Here is an 18,314-nt window from a genome sequence, read left to right on the forward strand (position 1 = left end):
TGCTGACTTAATGAAAATAATTTTGCAGTGATGATAACATTGTATTTCCCAGTTTTATTGCCATGCCACCAAAACACATGTATAAATAACCTGGAAAAAATTAAGGAACTACTTCCATTGATGGCATTACAAGAAAAGAATTTTTTAATAAATTGATTTAAAATGTGGTCAGGTGAATAAGGCTCTCTTCCATGCTGAAACATCTAGAGTATGATCTCTGGAGCCTGTGAATATGTTACTTTATATGACAGAAGGGACCTTACAGGTATGATCACGTTTAGGATTAGGAGACAAGATCATCCTGGCTTATGTGGATGTCCTTGGCACAGTCACAGAGGTCCACAGAGGGAGGCAGAAGATCTGAGGAACAGGTGATGTCACACAGAAACAGAAGCCATGAGCCTTAGGAACATGTATGGCCTTTAGAAGCTAGAAAAGGAAAGGAAACAGATTCTCCCTGAAAGCCCTCACAAGGAGCCAGCCCTCCTGGCATCTTCATTTTAGCCCTAAAATCATTTTGGATACCCACCCCCAGAAATTTGATTGAATAAATCTGTGTTGTGGTAAAACCATGAAGATTACGCTAATTTGTTGTAGCAGTAACTAGAAGCTAACCAAGTATCTGGAAAACAAATGGCGGCTATGTCATGCTCTCATTTGTCATGATTTCAAGCTGCTTTTATGAGCAAAGCTTGTCTTACCTAGCAACAGTTGCTAAGGAAGCTGACAATGCTAGACACTGGGAGAGAGTAACTATTTGTATCTTCTCAAACCCAGCGCTGACACCTTGTATGGCAGAGGCTTTTAGTACCATTCTTAACATTAAGTATATAGTGACTACCTAATCATGACAAATTATTTAGTCTTTACCAGCCTCTAGCATACTTTTAGAACCCTGTCCCTCTTCCAGCTTTCTTAAACTTCTAGCTTCTCTAAAAAAGGATCCTAATGTTGTTTTAACTGTAAGTAGTAGAAGACACCTGAAATTTAGCTATGATCAGAAATCTAGATTACACCAATTTTGTTTGCTGTGCTGTTTGTAATAAAATAATTCCACCAGCCCCTTTTGGGGAAACCTTTAAACGGATCCATGAATACAAGCCATTTAAGACACGCTTTTACACTCACAAAGATATACTTGGTAAGTAACTCCATTGTTTTCCTTTGCCATAACACAATAGTGTTTTCTGTCATTCTTTCTGTTACGTTGACTTTATCAGCTTTTCCTTGTTTGAAGATGCTTTTCTCTCTAGGAATTCCACCATGAAACGATACGTGTTAGTACTCAGCTTCTTCGCTTCCCAGCTTTGTGTGTTTGATAGTTTTTGGCCCATTAGTGTGTTTCTTGTTGTAAGAACCTTAATGTGTATCTTTTAGTTTTGAAGCATTATTGAAACACTATACCTATGATAATGACTGAAACTTCTCCGTGCACTCCTATAATAGCCATGCTCTTCAAATCCCTGGCAACCATTCATCAGTGTATTTCTCTGTCTCTGCTTTTGTCACTGTGAGAATGCTACCAGAAAGAGCCATACAATATGTAACCTTTCAACGCTGACTTTTTCATTTGCATAATGGCTTTTGGATTCGTTGAAGTTGTTCATACCGATAGTATCTCCTTTCTCAGCATGTGAATTTTTGAAAAGCTCTGTCGATGTCTTCTGCAGTTGAGGTTGAAAAGAGCAAATATAAAGTAATGATATTTAAACATCAAAAAGGATAATAACCCCTACATTTGTATTACATTTTAGTGAATGGTTTGCACCTGGTCACATTTATTCTTATATCTTTCATAAATGTTTGAATACAATGTTGAGGTATTCCAATACTTGTCCATCTCTACCATAGTATTTACTGATTTATTTTTTAAGATCCACTATTGATCTAGTGGAAATGATTCGATGCCACAAAATACCTTTCAGTTATAGGTAATGGAAACACAACTTAGAATAGACTGCCTGAAGAGGAATTTTATAATGGAATTTAACAGAAACTCACGAAGGAATCTAGCATCACATTTTCAATCAACCAGGCTTGCTCTCAACAAACTGGCTCAAATGTTTGCTTCTATAGCCAGGCCAGCTTCAGCATCTGGAGAAGAAAAGCTGTGGATGCAAGTTCTAAGAATCTCTTAAGCCCAGCTTAGAAATCCCAGGGGAAAAGGGGCTATTTTTCTTTTTATATCTTTTTATAAAATCCTAGGGAAGAGCCTGGCTGGCCAGGCTTGAGCATGTGCCCCATTCTTGACTAATTTCTATAGGAAGGAGGGCCAAGAAAGTTGGATACTGGTATTGGCAGTCTTACTAGAGAACTCTCACATGAGGAAGTTCTCGAGAGAGGTGGGTTTTGTTACCACGGGGGGGGGATGTTGAGCAAACACACTTATCCAGGATGCTTAACCTGTGAGTATTGCCAAGTTAGACACTGTGAGAGAGAGATGCACTGCTTTGTATTTTTAGGAATTATCAAGACCTACTCTCATGGAAAGCTAGAAATTCAATTTATCTAAAATGCAAAAAAATGAAAGGAATAAAGATAAGTATGATAAGAATTTAGATCAGAAAGAAATTCATGGTTTCAATACTCAAAGGGCTTGTCCTTCTTACAGCAATCTAAGAGCCACTCAGATAAGAAGGGATAGACAAACCTTGTGACCAGTCAAAAGGGCTCAGTTCTTAGCTCTTAGTCCAGAACTGTCCCTGCCTATCTGATTTTGTGTGGTTTCTCTAACTTCTCTAGAGTTACTGCCTTGACTGAGTAGTGAAGTTATTTGGATGACAGATCACTGATACAGGAATAATAAACTAGCCCTTTAGCTCACTCTACAACTGATGTAGTTAAATTCTCAAAGATGCACACACTAAAGAAAGGCATATACATAATGTAATGAAGAAGGCATTTAGCTTTCACTGTCCTGATGGAGGTATCACCAGCATCCTGACAGGAACAAGCCTAGAGGAGCTGAATGATGTGCTAATACCTTGTGAGTTCACTGTCTGACCCTGAGTGTACAGAGTGCATGAGAAAACTGACCCTATTCAGGCCTTAGTGATGAGTTTCCTCTTAATTAGGGAAAAACTTCCCCTTTCAATGGGTATCTTTAAATAAGAAATTGCTGGCCAGGAGTGTAGCTCAGTGGTAAGGTGTATGCTTAACATGCTGGGTTCAATTCTCAGTACTAAAAAACATTGACATCCCATTAAAAAAATGTATCTTCTAGGTGGCTTGCATAAATAATGAGACAGCGATAGAAAAGAAAGGCAAGGAGCAGTTTACAGAGATATGTAATCATTTCTCTTCAAATACACAGATATTGGGGCAAGTATTTTGAATCAAGAAGAACAATTTCAAGAGGCTGTACTCAAGGAAAACATTGCAAAAGCAGAAGCCAACGTATGGAGTCAGGTAAACAAATTTAGAAATTAATGTAAAATACAACTCTACCATTTTCTCACTTTTAAAATGTACCTGAAACTGTAAATACAGAATAGTAGGCAAGCTACAGACCACAGAGTCCTGACTAATTGTGGGCAAGCTCTTCACCCTCTGTAGTCTCACCGTCTGCATCTGTAAAGAAGGAAAATAGCAATCCCCATCCCATATTATCGTTGAGACGGTTCAATGAAAGAACACAGTTGGCACAATTTAGTGCTTAGTAAGAAGCAGGCCCTGTCAGGCATTTCCTTCCTTCTAAATTGCCTTCTATGTGGACCACTCCTTCTCCTTTATGCTCATTTGACTGAAAGTTTAAACAAAAACTGGTATCTTTATTTTAAACTGCTGATAATGTCTTACATTTCATATATGGGCTCCCCTTTTGTGTAGTGTGTAATATTTCTAAACTAAATGCCCATTTCATCCAAATGCTTCATTTTAGCATCCTCCTCTGGCAGGAATATTACTCAAACCCACAAAATCAAGACCAACCTGGGCAGACTAATGAGACTATGCAAAACAAGCAAAATAAAACAAAAACAAAATCCTGATACATTGGACACATGCCTGCAAGTACCATGGGGCAATTTGAAAGTTGGAGCTCACAGTGGCAATTGAGTAAAGCTTCAAACCCATAGCCTTTGGTTCTTCCAATCATAAGATAAAATGATATATAGGACTTTTTAAAGAGAAGCTCTTCCAGGCAAGATAAGCCATACTACTAAGAATCTATTAGTAATAAAGTTCAAATTGATTATGAACTATCAATTACTAATATATCTTAATATAAAGATGCTTTTGTGAATAGTCTTCAGTTTTAATATAAGTTTAATATTCTGTGTATTCTCTTCAAATAAGCTAAGACAATTTCTTGTGACCTCCTAAGGGGACTCCCTGCTTGACTCCTTTCAGCTGCTTGTGTCTGTTCATGTCTCTGTTTTCTAGATTTGCTACATGAACATATTCAGCTGCCTCTATATAAAACAGTTGCCCTGCCTTTAACAATTCCTAAAGCAATGGTATTAGCCAAGGGCTAGATGTGCTATAGAATATCCGGTTAAGGCAGCCAGGATGCTGTGGGAAGGATAAGTAGAAAGAGAGTATTCAATTAGAGACCCCGTGGTGGCTGCTAATTTTCATTAAACATGAAAACCTGACTTACCAATCTCTTGGATGATGATAAGCTGCTCTATGTGTATGTTGGTATATTAATAGGTAAATGGATCTTTTCTTTCAAAGGCTCACAAACTCCAAAGACAAGCAGTGGAGAAAGCACTTGAAGACACAAATGCAAGACACAAATTTGAAATTCAGGTTTTGGAAGAGAAACATCAAAAAGAATTAAAGGTTTTCTATATATAATGACTTGGTTGTCATTTGTATGTTTTGTGTGGTTTTTTTTTCTTGGTCTTTTTTGAGACAGGGTCTCCCTGTGGCCCCACCTGGCCTGGAACTCACTATGTAGATCAGACTGGCCTCGAACTCACAGAGATCCTATTTTTTCTACCTCTCTCTTGAGTGCTGGGATAAAAGGCATGCACCCAGCCTTATTACTAAAAATAAATAAATAAATAAATGATTTTTTAAAAAGAAGAAAAATATCTGGGACTATAGTTTAGTGGTAATCTAACATATATGAGACCCTGGGTTTGGTCCAGCATTGAAAAAGAAAAGAAAATTAAAGAAAAGAGACCAAAAGTCTTTAACCGTACCCATCTAATCTATTTCTTTTGTGCGTGTTGCCTTTCAATGTGATTTTTACAGTGTACACATACAGTTTGCCTATTTTACTTAATATCATGAAAATGAGAAATTTCCCGATCAGTCTCAATCTACTTTTAAATCATCTGTTGGGCTGCAGAGATTAAGAGCACTGACTGCTCTTGGAAAGGACCCAGGTTTAGCTCCCAGCACCCACATTGCAGCAAACAACCATCTATAACTCCAGTTCCAGGGGATCTGACAACCACTTCTGACCTCCACAGGCATTGCATGACATAGTGCACTTAGATATATGCAGGCAAGACACTCATACATAAAATAAAAATAAATTTAAAAATAATTTTTAAAATCATCTGTTTAACAGGTTCCCATTTTATGAAGTATGTGAAACTATGATCTCACCTCATAGTATTCATTTAAAACATCAATGCTGTAATATCTAAACAAGCTTTTTCCATTTCCTTTCTTTAAGGATGTAGAAGCTAAAACCAAGATGGAGATGTTTCAAAGCATGGATAATGAACTGAAGAGAGAACATTCAGCTGCGGAGCAACGTATGGTCCATAGAATCCAGAGGATTATGATGGAGTGCCACAGAGAGAAGGTGGAGGCTGTGAAGAAAGCCAGGGAAGAAGAAAGACAGATTGCTCAGGAAGCCATCAAGTCTCAGAGAAGGTATTCCAGAGAACACATTTGCAAATTAATATCTGACTCGGTCAAAATCCACCTGGAGAGAGGAATAATAAGGATCATAAGTAAATATTGCCCAGCATTTTTGTTTTGATTATAACCTATAGCAAATACTGAGACAAGCAGGAGAGAGAGAACCCCAAGGTAACCAAGTCAGGAGCCCAGATCTTGTCAAGTACAAAGAGAAAGCCATGGTTTCCAGATGTTGAGTGACCTGTCCAAGATCCCTGAGCTGTAGCAGCAGAACCAAGATGGACACTCCACTTTTGTTTTGCTGCTTGACTTAAGCATATCCATCTGTGTATAATTAACAGGTAAAATCTTAATGACCAATCTTCCCTAAAATTAAAACCAGCCATTTCAGTGACTAGGAAGAAGGACCAGAGAACTACAGTAGCTTCAGGTTACCACTCTTTTGGCCTGGAGTCTAACTAATTGTGAACATAGAAGAAAAAGTCAAAGAGGGATTTCAATATTTGCTTTGAGGGTCAACTGTGGTCTAGTACAGTATGGTGGGCCCTCTGATCTCTTCCCCCACCTCTCCATCTGCAGGAGTTCTAAGGAGCCTCTGGGTTCACTCCTCCCACAAGCTGCCTCCCTTGTTCTATTGCTTTTGTCCCTTCCAGCCATTTCCTCTCTGAGGTTTAAATGTAAGCTTTTCCATCTCCATCTTTTATTTAATCAATAGGCTAAAATTAAACTGCTTATTATTTAATCACATCCAACTACAATGCCCATTTTGAATGCTTAGGTTTTCTACATACCTGGAAGAGAGCCTGGTACATGGGAAGCATTTATTGAGATAAAAACATAGCTCTCGCCTCAAAACAAATAAGAGTTTATTCTAGAGCCAAATATGAATGACCATGGCTTAGGAATACAGACTCAGGTTACTTCAAATACCATGTTTGAGCAAGGTAATGGTTTCTTTTATGAGTGTGTACATATTCACACAAGATAGGCTTGGCCATCTGGCAACTGAATCCTAAGGATCCACCTGTCTCTGCCTCCCCAACACTTGGAATTACAAGCACATATCACCACCCCAGCTTATGGTTCCAGACGTGTAAGAGTCCATCGTGTTGGGATGGCAGGAAGAGGCCAGAGCAGAGAGCTGAGAGCTCACATCTTCACACGCAGTAGGAAGCAGAGAGGTAAACTGGAAGTGAGACCAAGCAACGAATTCTCAAAGCCCGCCCTCCTGTGACATGCTTTCTCCAGTAAGGCTACACCTCCTAAAAGTTCCATGACTTTCTCCAAACAGAGCCACCAACTGACCAAGTGTTCAAATACTTGTGCCTAAGGGGAAAAGTTCTCATTCAAACCACAACATCCCACTCTGTGGCCCCCATAGACTCATGACCATATCGTAATGTAAATTCCGATGACACAGAATATACTTCCCATTCTAAAAGAGAGGAACAAGGGCATAGTGGGGAAATACCAGACTAAAACGAGGCCAAAAACAAGCAGGGCAAACACTAAATCCTATGACTCCATGTCAGATGTCAGAGACAGTCTAAAGGGCTTAGATGGCTCGACTCCTCCAGCTTTGCTGCTTGTAACATACATCTCTCTCCTGAGCTGATTCCACTTCCTGCATGCAGCTCTCCTTGGCAGATGTCTCCTCGCTCTGGCATCTCCGATATATTGGAGTCTCCACTGCAGCCCAAATTTCATCTTAAAGCTTCACACAATCCCCTCTCAAGGCCTTTTGGGACTCCTCTGGTATGTGCTGCCTGGCCTCAGGGGCTCTCAAAGCCAAGGAGGAAGGATCTATGACCCCTCACTCTTGTATGTTTTATGTCTCTAAAGCTGGAATCACATAGCTGGCACTGCCAAGTTTGGTGACAGCTTGGAATGGACCTTGGCCGCCTTCTTCCACATTACCAGCAGATTTTGTAAGTTGAAGCAATTGCTTCCTGGAAGCAGAAAAATCCTTTAGGTTCTCTTTCATAAGTTGGAAGCTTAGCTAGGTGGGGTTTGACCTGAGAACATGCTTTCCATTGTTCAAGTGCAGTTCAGGAGGCCTCTCTTTAGTGCCTCTAATGTCTTTAAAAATTACAGCCTCTCTTTTAATTTTTTATATTGATATCGATATTTTAATTTGTTTTTTTCTTTCTTATTTTCCATGTATGACTGTTTAGCCTCTATGTATGTAAGTGCACCCTTGTAAGCAATGCCCGCAGGGCTGAGAAGAGGGTGTTGGAGCCCCTGAAACTGGAGTTACAGTCTGTTGTTAGCCATCATGTGGGTGCTGGGAACTGAACCCAGGTTACTGGCAGGAGCAGCACTGAGCAATCTCTTCAGCCCAACAATTATATCCTGTCTTCCAAATCTGGCCTTGCTTGAATCATTAAGCTTCCCAGTGCTCTCTTTTTCTCCAGACTTTACATCTTGTATCTCCTTCTGCTCCACTTGCTCTTTCTCATTGTAGACCTGTGTTTCACCAAATTTTCCCCTCCCCTTTCTTGGGAGACCCAGCCTGCACCCTCTGAGGTCCCAGGCCTGACAAATTGACAGAATACCTTTTATTTTGGGGTTTTTCATAGTTTATCACACCTGGGAAAGGGTGACTTACAAAGCCATGAATTCTTATAGGCTTATATTTGAAATACCTGCCACCAGCTTGCCCCACCTTTTAGTGTCCATTAGCTTTTCTGTCTCCATCAGCTTTTCCCATGCTGCCTCACCCTGCTGGCCCTTTCACCCCGACATCCAAGTGCTTGCCCTGCTGAGTCTATTTGTACCATCTCTTCCTGCTCCACAGTCCAGTCATCATTGTATGGCAGCGGGCTCCCCCCATTCATGCAACTGATTGGATGGGAGAGGTGATGGGCTTCCATCTACTTGACTCCTTCTGCAGAGCAGGAAGGAGGCGGGACTAGGGGTCCGAAGGAGGAACTTCAGGTTACAACCTGAATAAAAATTATCAGTACTAACCAATCCACAGATTTAGTGTATGACTGGCTTGAAATGTCCTCCTCCATCTACCCTCAGACAAGTTCTTAGCACAGGGGCAGAAGGCATCCAGATATTTTGCCAAAATATCACAGGAGAGCCTGGAGAGATGGCTCAGTCATTAAGAGCACTCACTAGCTGCTTTTTCAGTGGACCTGGGTTTAGTTCCCAGTGCCTACATGATGGCTAACAACAGTCCATAATTCTAGTTCCATGGGATCCAACACCCTCTCTGGCCTCCATGGGCCTTGCATATATGAGTATACTTACATGCAGGCAAAATACTCAGACATAAACACACATAAAATAAGACTAAATAAAAAAAAATGTAATCCAAAATATCTCAGAAATGACTTCTATGAGGAACACTTCTCCTTCAAACTTCAATACATAGGTTCTAGGAGTCAAACTCATATCCTCATGTCTCCAAAGCAAGCACTTTACTGGCTGAGCTATCTCCAGCAACCCCTCATGAAGTTTTTATAGTAACAGAAGAAAGGATTATAAATCAAGGCATTTTAGAATACACTGGTAGAAACAACAGATAGGTGTGTTACAGCAAAGGAAGGAGATCTTGGCTATATGACCTCAGTTGTTACCTGATGGTGTCTCCCGATTGGCTAGTTCCTCCAAAGGGTGGGGCCTGATGCACAGTGTGAACGATGGAAGGGAAGCTGGGAGCCATCTTGGGATGGAAGCCAGGAGCCCCAGGTAGAGCGTGATGGTGTAGGAAACCGGCAGCCAGCGCAGCAACTCAAAAGACAGAATGGACTGACTCCCTGTGGACCTGGGGCGAGATCGCTGGCCCCAAAGGTGTGAGCAAATGCTAGCGGGGCTATGGGTATGGCATGGTCTGATAAGACGGGCTCTGAGTCATGGAGGTGGTGGGGTGGGGCTAGGCACTGGGTACTCATTCCTTTGTAAGTTAATAAACTCACATAAAATATATTATATGATTTGTCTGATCATGCAGGAGACCCAGACAGAATTCAGGCCACAGAATTGTTCTTAGTCTTTGGGTTGGTGAAAGTCAAGAGGTGTGTTTGCACATTCCAAAAAGAATTTTACTTGATACTGACAAGATTGATAGGTCAAACAAAGACGTGGATAATAAATGACTATTTAAGGGGTAAAGATAGTCTAAGAAAATTTGACTGTGGATCTCTTAACATTCCAGCTCCTACATCACTAAAGATTTAATCAATCAGCCTTGTAGAATGTTTAACATATGCGCAGTGCTTTTCTCTGAGACCTTCAGTATGAGCCGAGTGGTTGCACTCACTTTTAATCCCAGCACTCTAGGAGGTAGAGGCAGGCCGATCTCTGTGAGTTCAAGGCCAGCCTGATCTATATAGTGAATTCCAGGCCAGTCCCACCATCGGAAGACCCTGTCTCAAAAAGAACAAACAAAAACAAAAAACACACAGTATGAACTAAAAAGGTAAAAGCAACAGATGAAGAAAACATTTTAACCAACCACAAATCATACTTTTTAACTAGATTGACTATATATGTTCTTCTATATCTACAGTTACATTCTTTTTTAAAAATATTTTATTATTTTTATTTTATGTGTATGAGTGTATTGCCTGCATGTATGTGAGTGTGCCCGTGTCGTGCAATGCCATGGAAGTCAGAAGACAGCTTCGGATTTTCTTGGAACTGGAGTTAAGGGCAGCTCATAGCTGCCATGTGGGTGCTGGGAATCGAACCTGGGTCCTCTGCAAGAGCAGTCAGTGCTCTTAACTGATGAGCCATCTCTCCAGCCCCAGCACACACTTTTAATCCTAGCACTCAAAAGCTAATGAGGTGTGGCTATCGAGCAAGTGAAGGCTTTACTCCACTAGAAAGACATAAAAACTTAGTAATTGGATAAAGCCTAAGCACCCATTTTTTGTTTTATATTTGCTTGCTTGTTTGTTGTGTGTGTATGGTGTGGGGGCGGGGTTTGAATGTGTGAGTGCACATGGGGAGGGCAAAAGACAGTTTTTTGGGATTTGGTTCTTTCCTTCAACCATTTGAGTCCTGGGGGATCAAACTTAGATCATCAGACTTAGCAACAAGTACCTCTGAACATTGAACATGTCACTGAAGTGCTATATCACTGAGTTAAAGCAAAGTGGGGTAAGTTATGTGGTGAGGTAGGTTTCTGGAGGAAGTTGTCTTGTGTTGGTCCGTAGACAGAAGGATAGACCTGATTTGTGAGACAGGCAAAAGAATGGGAAGAGAATGAACAAAGACATGAAGGTTTCTTTTGCAATGAGATAGGGCCAATGGAGGATTTAAGAGTATTACTACTCCTTGAGATGCACGTGTGCTGCAGAAGGGGGCCTCTGGAGTCCCCCACACCCTCCCTTGCAGCCTCAACTCTGGAGGATCACTGATCCTTCTACTAAACCAGGGAGTTCCCACTGTCTCAGGCAGAAAATCAGAATGCATTTCCCCTTTAAACACAATGATTATATCTGTTGAAATAGAGCTAACAGTCCTGTAATTCAAATGAAAAATAGATTAACAGCTTATTATAGGCTAACCAGGAAAATGATCTGCCCTGTTCAACTTTGATCCACCATATGTACAAATGACTTTGGGTACAAATGCCATCATAATTTAGGAATTACCTCTGGAGAAAAAGAAGCACCTGTTTTGTCTTCAGATCCAGTACTTTTATTAATAAGCATAGAAAGGAGGTTGAAAGGTCTGTTAGGAGCTGCATGTGCAGGCGAAGTGGAAAGCATCACTTAAGTAGAAGAGGAGGAGCAGCTACTGATTTTTTTCTTTAAACCATGAGCAGTATATCCTGTACCATTTCAACAGCCTCCCCCAAATAATGAGGGCTACAGAAGTTCTCAAGGGAGCAGAGACAGGTAGATTGCTACTGTGGATTTTCCTTTTTTTAAAACCACTACCATGGTAAGATTGAGTTATTAGATATTAGATTGCATTTTATTTAGTAACCTTTTTATTCTGTAACAACCCATTTTACAAAATATCAGCTTGATTCCTGTAGTGTGGACATATACTGCAACGGTGTTGAAAACTGTTATATTTCTGCCAGCATCATGCTTAAATATAATATATATTTCAAACTTCCAAGTTAGTGGCCTCATAAAAATAGAGATGGAAGAGGGGACCTTACTGCTTACAGAAAGAGCACAGGTGCTGCATAAAGACAGCACTGTAGGTTCCAAGCAGAACTTGCCTTCCTTCCCCTCTGCTGGATGGCTGGCAGCAGTTTGTGACAGCATTGCTGCTGGATGACACCAGAGAATCAAATGCAAACAGTCACTTGTATTGTTGCACCCAAAAATATATTGGGCCCTACCTTTGCATCCACCCTTGGAGTCTGACTCTGCCCTCCCCATACAGTGAGTCTTCAAATATTTGAGAGATTAAGCCCGAGATTTAGTTTGGAGACGGGAAGGAAAAAACAAAAAGAGCGTTAATATACCCACTTCCTTCAATTGTTCTTCATACAGTACAGTTCCTAGTACTGCTTTTAGGGAAGAAAAATATAGATAACTAGTTTTTGTAAATAGGAAAATATTTTAAATGTATCCTAGAATTGACTACTTTTCTATGCAAATATTTAGCATATCTGAAGAATTCTTTTTATACATTTTTAAAAAACAATATATTTATTATTTTTAGGTGTATGTGTGTATTGCCTGCATGTAGGTAAGTGCACCCGTGTCATGCAGTGCCCGCAGAGGACAGAAGGGGGGTCAGATCCCCTGGAACTAGAGTTACAGACAGTTGTTAGCTGCCATGTGGGTGCTGGGATTCAAACCTGAATCTTCTGCAAGAACAGTCAGTGTTCTTAACCACTGAGCCATCTCTTCAGTCCCTAAAGAATCCTTTTTAAACATGAATTCTTTTAAGTATTTGTTATTCATAAGCTTAGCTATTTAAAAATTTTGTATTGTTTGGAGAACAAAATATATTAGGGAGAACTACATTTGTACAAACCATATTCATTGCCTGCTCATTTCATAATAAAATAAAATTTATAAATAAATACAATAAATATAAATAAAATTTAGAGATGCCAAGACCTGAAATCAAAAAGAATAAATTCCAAAGGGTCTTGAATTCAGGCTCTGAATGGGGCTGGGAGAAATTGAAAAGTACATTCAGAAAAACAGTACATTCTTGTTGGGAGAACAGATTTTGATATTGGGGTGTTTAGAAAGGACTAGCACTGAGGGCAGGAGCTGGGATCATCTGAGATAGACTATCAGATTAGTTGTCTTGAGGCTAGCTCTGAGGCTTTTCTAGTTGGCCACCAGGAATCTCACTCCTGTTGTATGTCTGGGCTGTGGATCAAGCTGAGGATACCCAGGAAGAAGACCTTCCTCCTTAGAGACTTGGGACTTGGTCATTGAAGTTTCTGTCCAGCTTTTCTTGACCTAATCCCTAGGGGCCTTCGTCATCACTTTTCCAATCTCACTAACAAGCTGGGTTTAATATCAGACTAAACCCTAAGGATGTGTGTTGGCATGCATTCTCAACTATCTCTACGGTATCACTATTGTCAGTGCCATCTCCATTCTCCTTCAGCACATCTCCAAAGTCCTTTCCAACTTCTCTCAGCCCAGTTCAGAGCCCAAGTTTCCTCTTGTGGTAAACTCTCTTATATCCCAGCAGTCGTAGACACTGGCAGTTAGACTTTGTGATGTTCCTTCCACCTCTTCCTTTCTGTCTTGATTCCTACCCATCTTTTGTCACTAGCTCACACCCTCACTGTTGCACCTCCAGAAGATTGCAGAGTGATACTACTTAGTGTCTGTGACTCACTGCACTAAGACTTAGTTTACTCACTGTTACCCAAATCAAAATTCTAAAATGTTATTTTCTTGTATTTTCTTCCTGACTAAAAATTTATAGTGACTTTTTATGAGATTGAAGCAGATACTGGCTAAGAACAGCAACTCTCCCACTTGCTCAATTACATTGAGCCTCAATTTCTTCACCTATCATGTGGTAATAATAACAGGTAAAAAGTAAAAATAGTACCAGCTTCAATGGTTTCTTGAAAAAAATTAAATGAGATATATGTGTAAAATACTTAGTACAGTCTCTGGGACACAGTAAGCATTAATCCTTGCTGTTTATACTGGGTATAACCCAGTTGGTATGGAAAGGAGGAAGAAAAATTACCTAGTAACTAGAGAGGCTGAAGATGAATGATATTTAAATCAAGACTGAGGAAGTCTATTGGGTTTAAAGTCAAGCTGAAATAATTAGAAAAGGTAAGAGAATTTCATCTTTGAGAATGGAATTTAGACAGTAAGATGAGGTCATTTTGAAAAGGCTATGTTTGCATTTGGAGACACTAGAAGGAGAGGAGGACAATTTTTATTAACAAATCATAAATACTTGAATCCAGCATTTGTAGATGCTTTGGTCCTAATTCTTCAACCATCCTACTCAAATTATGTTAATTACAGAAATCCACTGAAGAGTGTCACACTGGCTCAGAACATTGCTGTGCACGCAGACTCGCCTAGCTGTGGTGCGATTTTGCTGCTTTTTCTAATTAAGTGAACTCAGACAAGTTATTAATTTCTCTGAGCCCTAATAGTCTCATAAATTGGGCATAATAACAGTTACCTAACAGAATTTCAGGAGTCGTTGATTAATACATGGACAGAAGCCTGACAACCTCCTTGGCACATGGTAAGAGGTCATTGGGTTGGCTGCCATAAATTCTATGTATGTTGTAAACAGAAGTCAGAATCATTCAACAGCTGTCGCAGTATAGTACAAGAACCCTCAGGGTCCCTGAGACACTATGAGGGTAAGGAGCATAGCCATGAAGTCAAAGCTATTAATTAATTTTCATTCTTCTTCTCCAATCAGTATAATGTTTTTCAGGGTGTTTTTTTTTTTTTTTTTTTTTTTTTTTTTTTTTTGGGGAATATTTTTTTGGGGGTGTTTTTTTTTTTTTTTTTTTTTTGTCTTTTTGAGGCAAGTTCTCCCTATAGTCCCAGCTGGCCTGGAACTTACTATGTAGACCAGGCTGGCCTTAAACTCACAGAGATCTGCCTGCCTCTGCGTCTGCCCTCCGAGTGCTGGGATTAAAGGCCTATGCCACCACGCCCGGCTCGGGGTTTTAAGATGTATACTATCACAATATATTGAAAGAACATGGCTTGGCACAGTGGCACATGCCTTTAATCCCAGCACTGAGGATGCAGAAGCAGGTAGATCTCTGTGAATGGAGGCCAGCCTGGTCTATATAGAGTTCCAGGACAGCAGGGGCTAGAGGGAGACCTGGTCTCGAAAAAATAAATAACAAAAACAAAAAAACAACATGAACTAATATGAAAAACTAGCATTGTTTGAAGCCATACATTACGTTTTGCAAACATAAAATTTGTTTTCACTAAATATATTGTTTTGGAAAAGATGTTATAAAAATATTTGTGTTAAAGTATAATGAATATACTGTTTTGTACTAATTGATAATTTTTAATATTTTTTATTATTTTTATTTTACATGTATGTGTGCATTGCCTGCATGTAGGTAAGTGCACCCATGTTGAGCAATGCACGCAGAGGACAGAACAGGCTGTCAGGTCCCCTGGAACTGGACTTACGGACAGCTGTTAGCTGCCATGTGGGTACTGGGATTCAAACCTGGGTCTTCTGCAAGAACAACCAGTGTTCTTAACTGTTGAGCCATCTCTCCAGCCCCGTTATACTAATTAATAATTTTTTAATTGTATCTCTTTAGCCCTAATTCTTCTAAAGTCAATAGCTATAACTCATATAAACTAAAGATTTTTGAGTTCCTCAGTAATAAAAGGATTGGTCCTGTGACCAGAAAGTTGGAGATAGCTGTATTAATGTTGCTCGGATTACATCAAAATTAAAGCTAAACCTACCTGAAGAGTATAAAGTTTGCTTTCTTCTGTCTGAGATAAGCAGCTGGGGGTGGTACCTTGGGCCTGTGATCAGTTAGGAGGCAGCAGTTAAGAGGCTGAGGTAGGAGGACCAAAACTTGAAGGTCATCCTGGGTTACATAGTCCAAGACCAGTCAAAGCAACAAAGTAAAACACTAATGAACTGATATGAAGAAATATTTTGTTTGGGGGTTTGAGACTCTGAACCTGGTTCTTCATTTTTAAGTACAGTACATCCATCTTTTTCTGGTCAAAGTGAGCTCAGATTCCCAAAGCTGTCATTAGACATTAAGCCCCAGTTCACAGTGGGGAAGTTAACTGGCAGCCTCCCTACTCTGAGAAATATTTTTTAATAGACTGCTAATAGCTAATATAGTCGAATAGTTCCCACATGTCAGGCTATTTCAGGCTGGTGACTCATCTCAGCATCATAATTTTTCATACACCCATGATTAAAAACAAAATAGTGGTTTTGGTGGTTAATCAATCTAATTTATAAATCTGTTTTATCTTTTGTAGCAAGATCATGGAGGAACTTATGAGCACTGGTGTAATGACTATTAAAGACCAGAAAGCAAGCGTGGGCCAGTTGATAAGAGCAAAGGAGCATGAAATGAACACCTACCATGGCTTGGCGCAGAGGCAGAAGCAAGAAGCAGCGCAGGAAGTGCTTCAAGAAGCAGAGAAAACCCACCAGGCCACTCTGGGCAATGTGATGGATAAGCTGGTTAACACCCAGGGGGAGCTGATGTCTGTAGCAAAGCAACTGGGAATCATGACAAACTGGAAAGAGTTTCTGGAGGAAGAATTAGAGGAAACTAGGGTGGCGTTTCAAAAGTACATCAATTACACCTTTCCTAAGCTTTCACCAGGGCATGCCAATTTTATTCTGCCAGAAAGAAAAAAAAAAGCCACCTTCCAAACTTAAGGAAATTAAATAATTATTGATTAGAAGTCATCAGCTGAAATGTCACTACAAAAGACATCATTCCAAAACTAAATAAATGTACTCAAAACCATTTACCGATTTTTTTAATTATTATACAAAGTAATAGATTTCATTGGCATTTTCAAACATACTTTGTTCTTGATGATCCTTGTCCTCTACTCTCCCTCTGTTTTTCTCTGCTGTAATCATTTTGATGGAAAACTAAAATATTCAGAAGCACATTCCAGGGTACATAAGCACCAACCCCAGTTGGGGAGAGGAAAGAGTGAGGGATTGAACTAATTAGGAAGGGAAAATGGTTCTTAGAGGAAGTCTAAACATTCTTCTGTGTCTGGCTTTGTTCATTTCACACTAGACTGTACCCATGCTCAATTTACTGCAGTTGAAAATAAGTAAAGGAAGGGCTGGAGATATGGCTCAGCGGTTAAGAGCACTGACTGCTCTTGCAGGGGACCCGGGTTCGATTCGCAGCACCCACAAGGTGGCTATGACTCATCCTTAACTCCAGGTCCAGGGGAATCCGAAGCCCTCTTCTGACCTCCGCAGCACTGCACAACACGGGTGCACTCACATACACATGCAGGCAATACACTCATACACATAAAATGAAAACAATAAAATATTTTTTAAAAAGAAAATAAGTAAAGGAGCACTTTCTTCTACTGTCCCCATTGTGGAGACGTGTGCTGCCTTCCAGTAGAGAGATTACAGTTTGGTGGACAAAAACACCAAATTTTCTCATTTAGTAAAATAAAATTTAAATTCTGAGCCTTGCATATAAAATAATTCAGAAAGGATTCACTTATAATTGCCAATTGTAAAAGAAAACTCATCTACAGAGGATAGGGATTACAAGTCCTCTGTGTCTAGACCCAAGCCGAAGGATACCTGGAACCTGTGGATCAAAATGCTTTGAAGCAACAGGCCGATGTCCACTAAGCTACAGTGGAACAACAAGGTCTAAAAGACCTGGAAAAATCTGTCCACCACTAACCTCTTAAGTTATTAGACACCAACCTATTGGTTGCTTAAGAATTAAAAACTTGGAGCTGGCCCTGATATCACATTCCTGTAATTATTCCTAGCACTTGGGAGATAGAGGCAGGAGATCAGGAGTTTAAGGCTAGCCTTAACTGCATAGTGAGTTTGAAACCATCCTAGTGTACATGAGACCCTGTCTCAAAAACAAAACAAAAGAAATTTAAAAGCACTTTCAGTAAATTACGAAGCACTTTTTTTGGAGACAGAATCTCACTATACAGCCATTGGTACTCTCTCTGTAGAGCAGCTGGCCTCAGACTCAGAGATTCACCTTCCAAATGTAGGCCAGACTGTTCTTTATGGGTTTCGTTATGGAATTTTCATATATGTCTGTCATTATACTTTCTTCTTATATACCCCCCTCCCCACTGGTTTCCCTACCCCTCCTCTTCCCCCTCTTCAGGTCCCCTCCCCCCTGGAAACAGCCTTGTCTACTTTCAAGTCACATATATTCCATTACCCTCCCTTTTTCTTCTCTTCCTCCGTTACCATCTCTCTCCCTGCTCCAGGTCTCCCTTCTACTTTCACTTCCTAAGCACACACACACACACACACACACACACACACACACGTTTATATCTATTCTGAATAGAAGATAAAACATT

General features: G+C 40.1%; 1 protein-coding gene across 1 annotated transcript; it reads left to right on the plus strand.

The window, feature by feature from the left end:
* Positions 1–993: 993 nt before the first annotated feature.
* CUNH6orf163 (chromosome unknown C6orf163 homolog) lies at positions 994–16,647 on the plus strand. The gene is made up of 5 exons (XM_008830850.1): positions 994–1,141; positions 3,314–3,408; positions 4,678–4,785; positions 5,633–5,835; positions 16,239–16,647. Exons 1-5 carry the CDS (start codon positions 994–996, stop codon positions 16,645–16,647), a joined length of 963 nt encoding a protein of 320 aa, XP_008829072.1.
* The last annotated feature ends 1,667 nt before the right edge of the window (positions 16,648–18,314 follow it).

Source organism: Nannospalax galili, unplaced genomic scaffold (genome assembly GCF_000622305.1).
Source record: "Nannospalax galili isolate Female #2095 unplaced genomic scaffold, S.galili_v1.0 scaffold1395, whole genome shotgun sequence".
Taxonomy (NCBI): Eukaryota; Metazoa; Chordata; class Mammalia; order Rodentia; family Spalacidae; genus Nannospalax; species Nannospalax galili.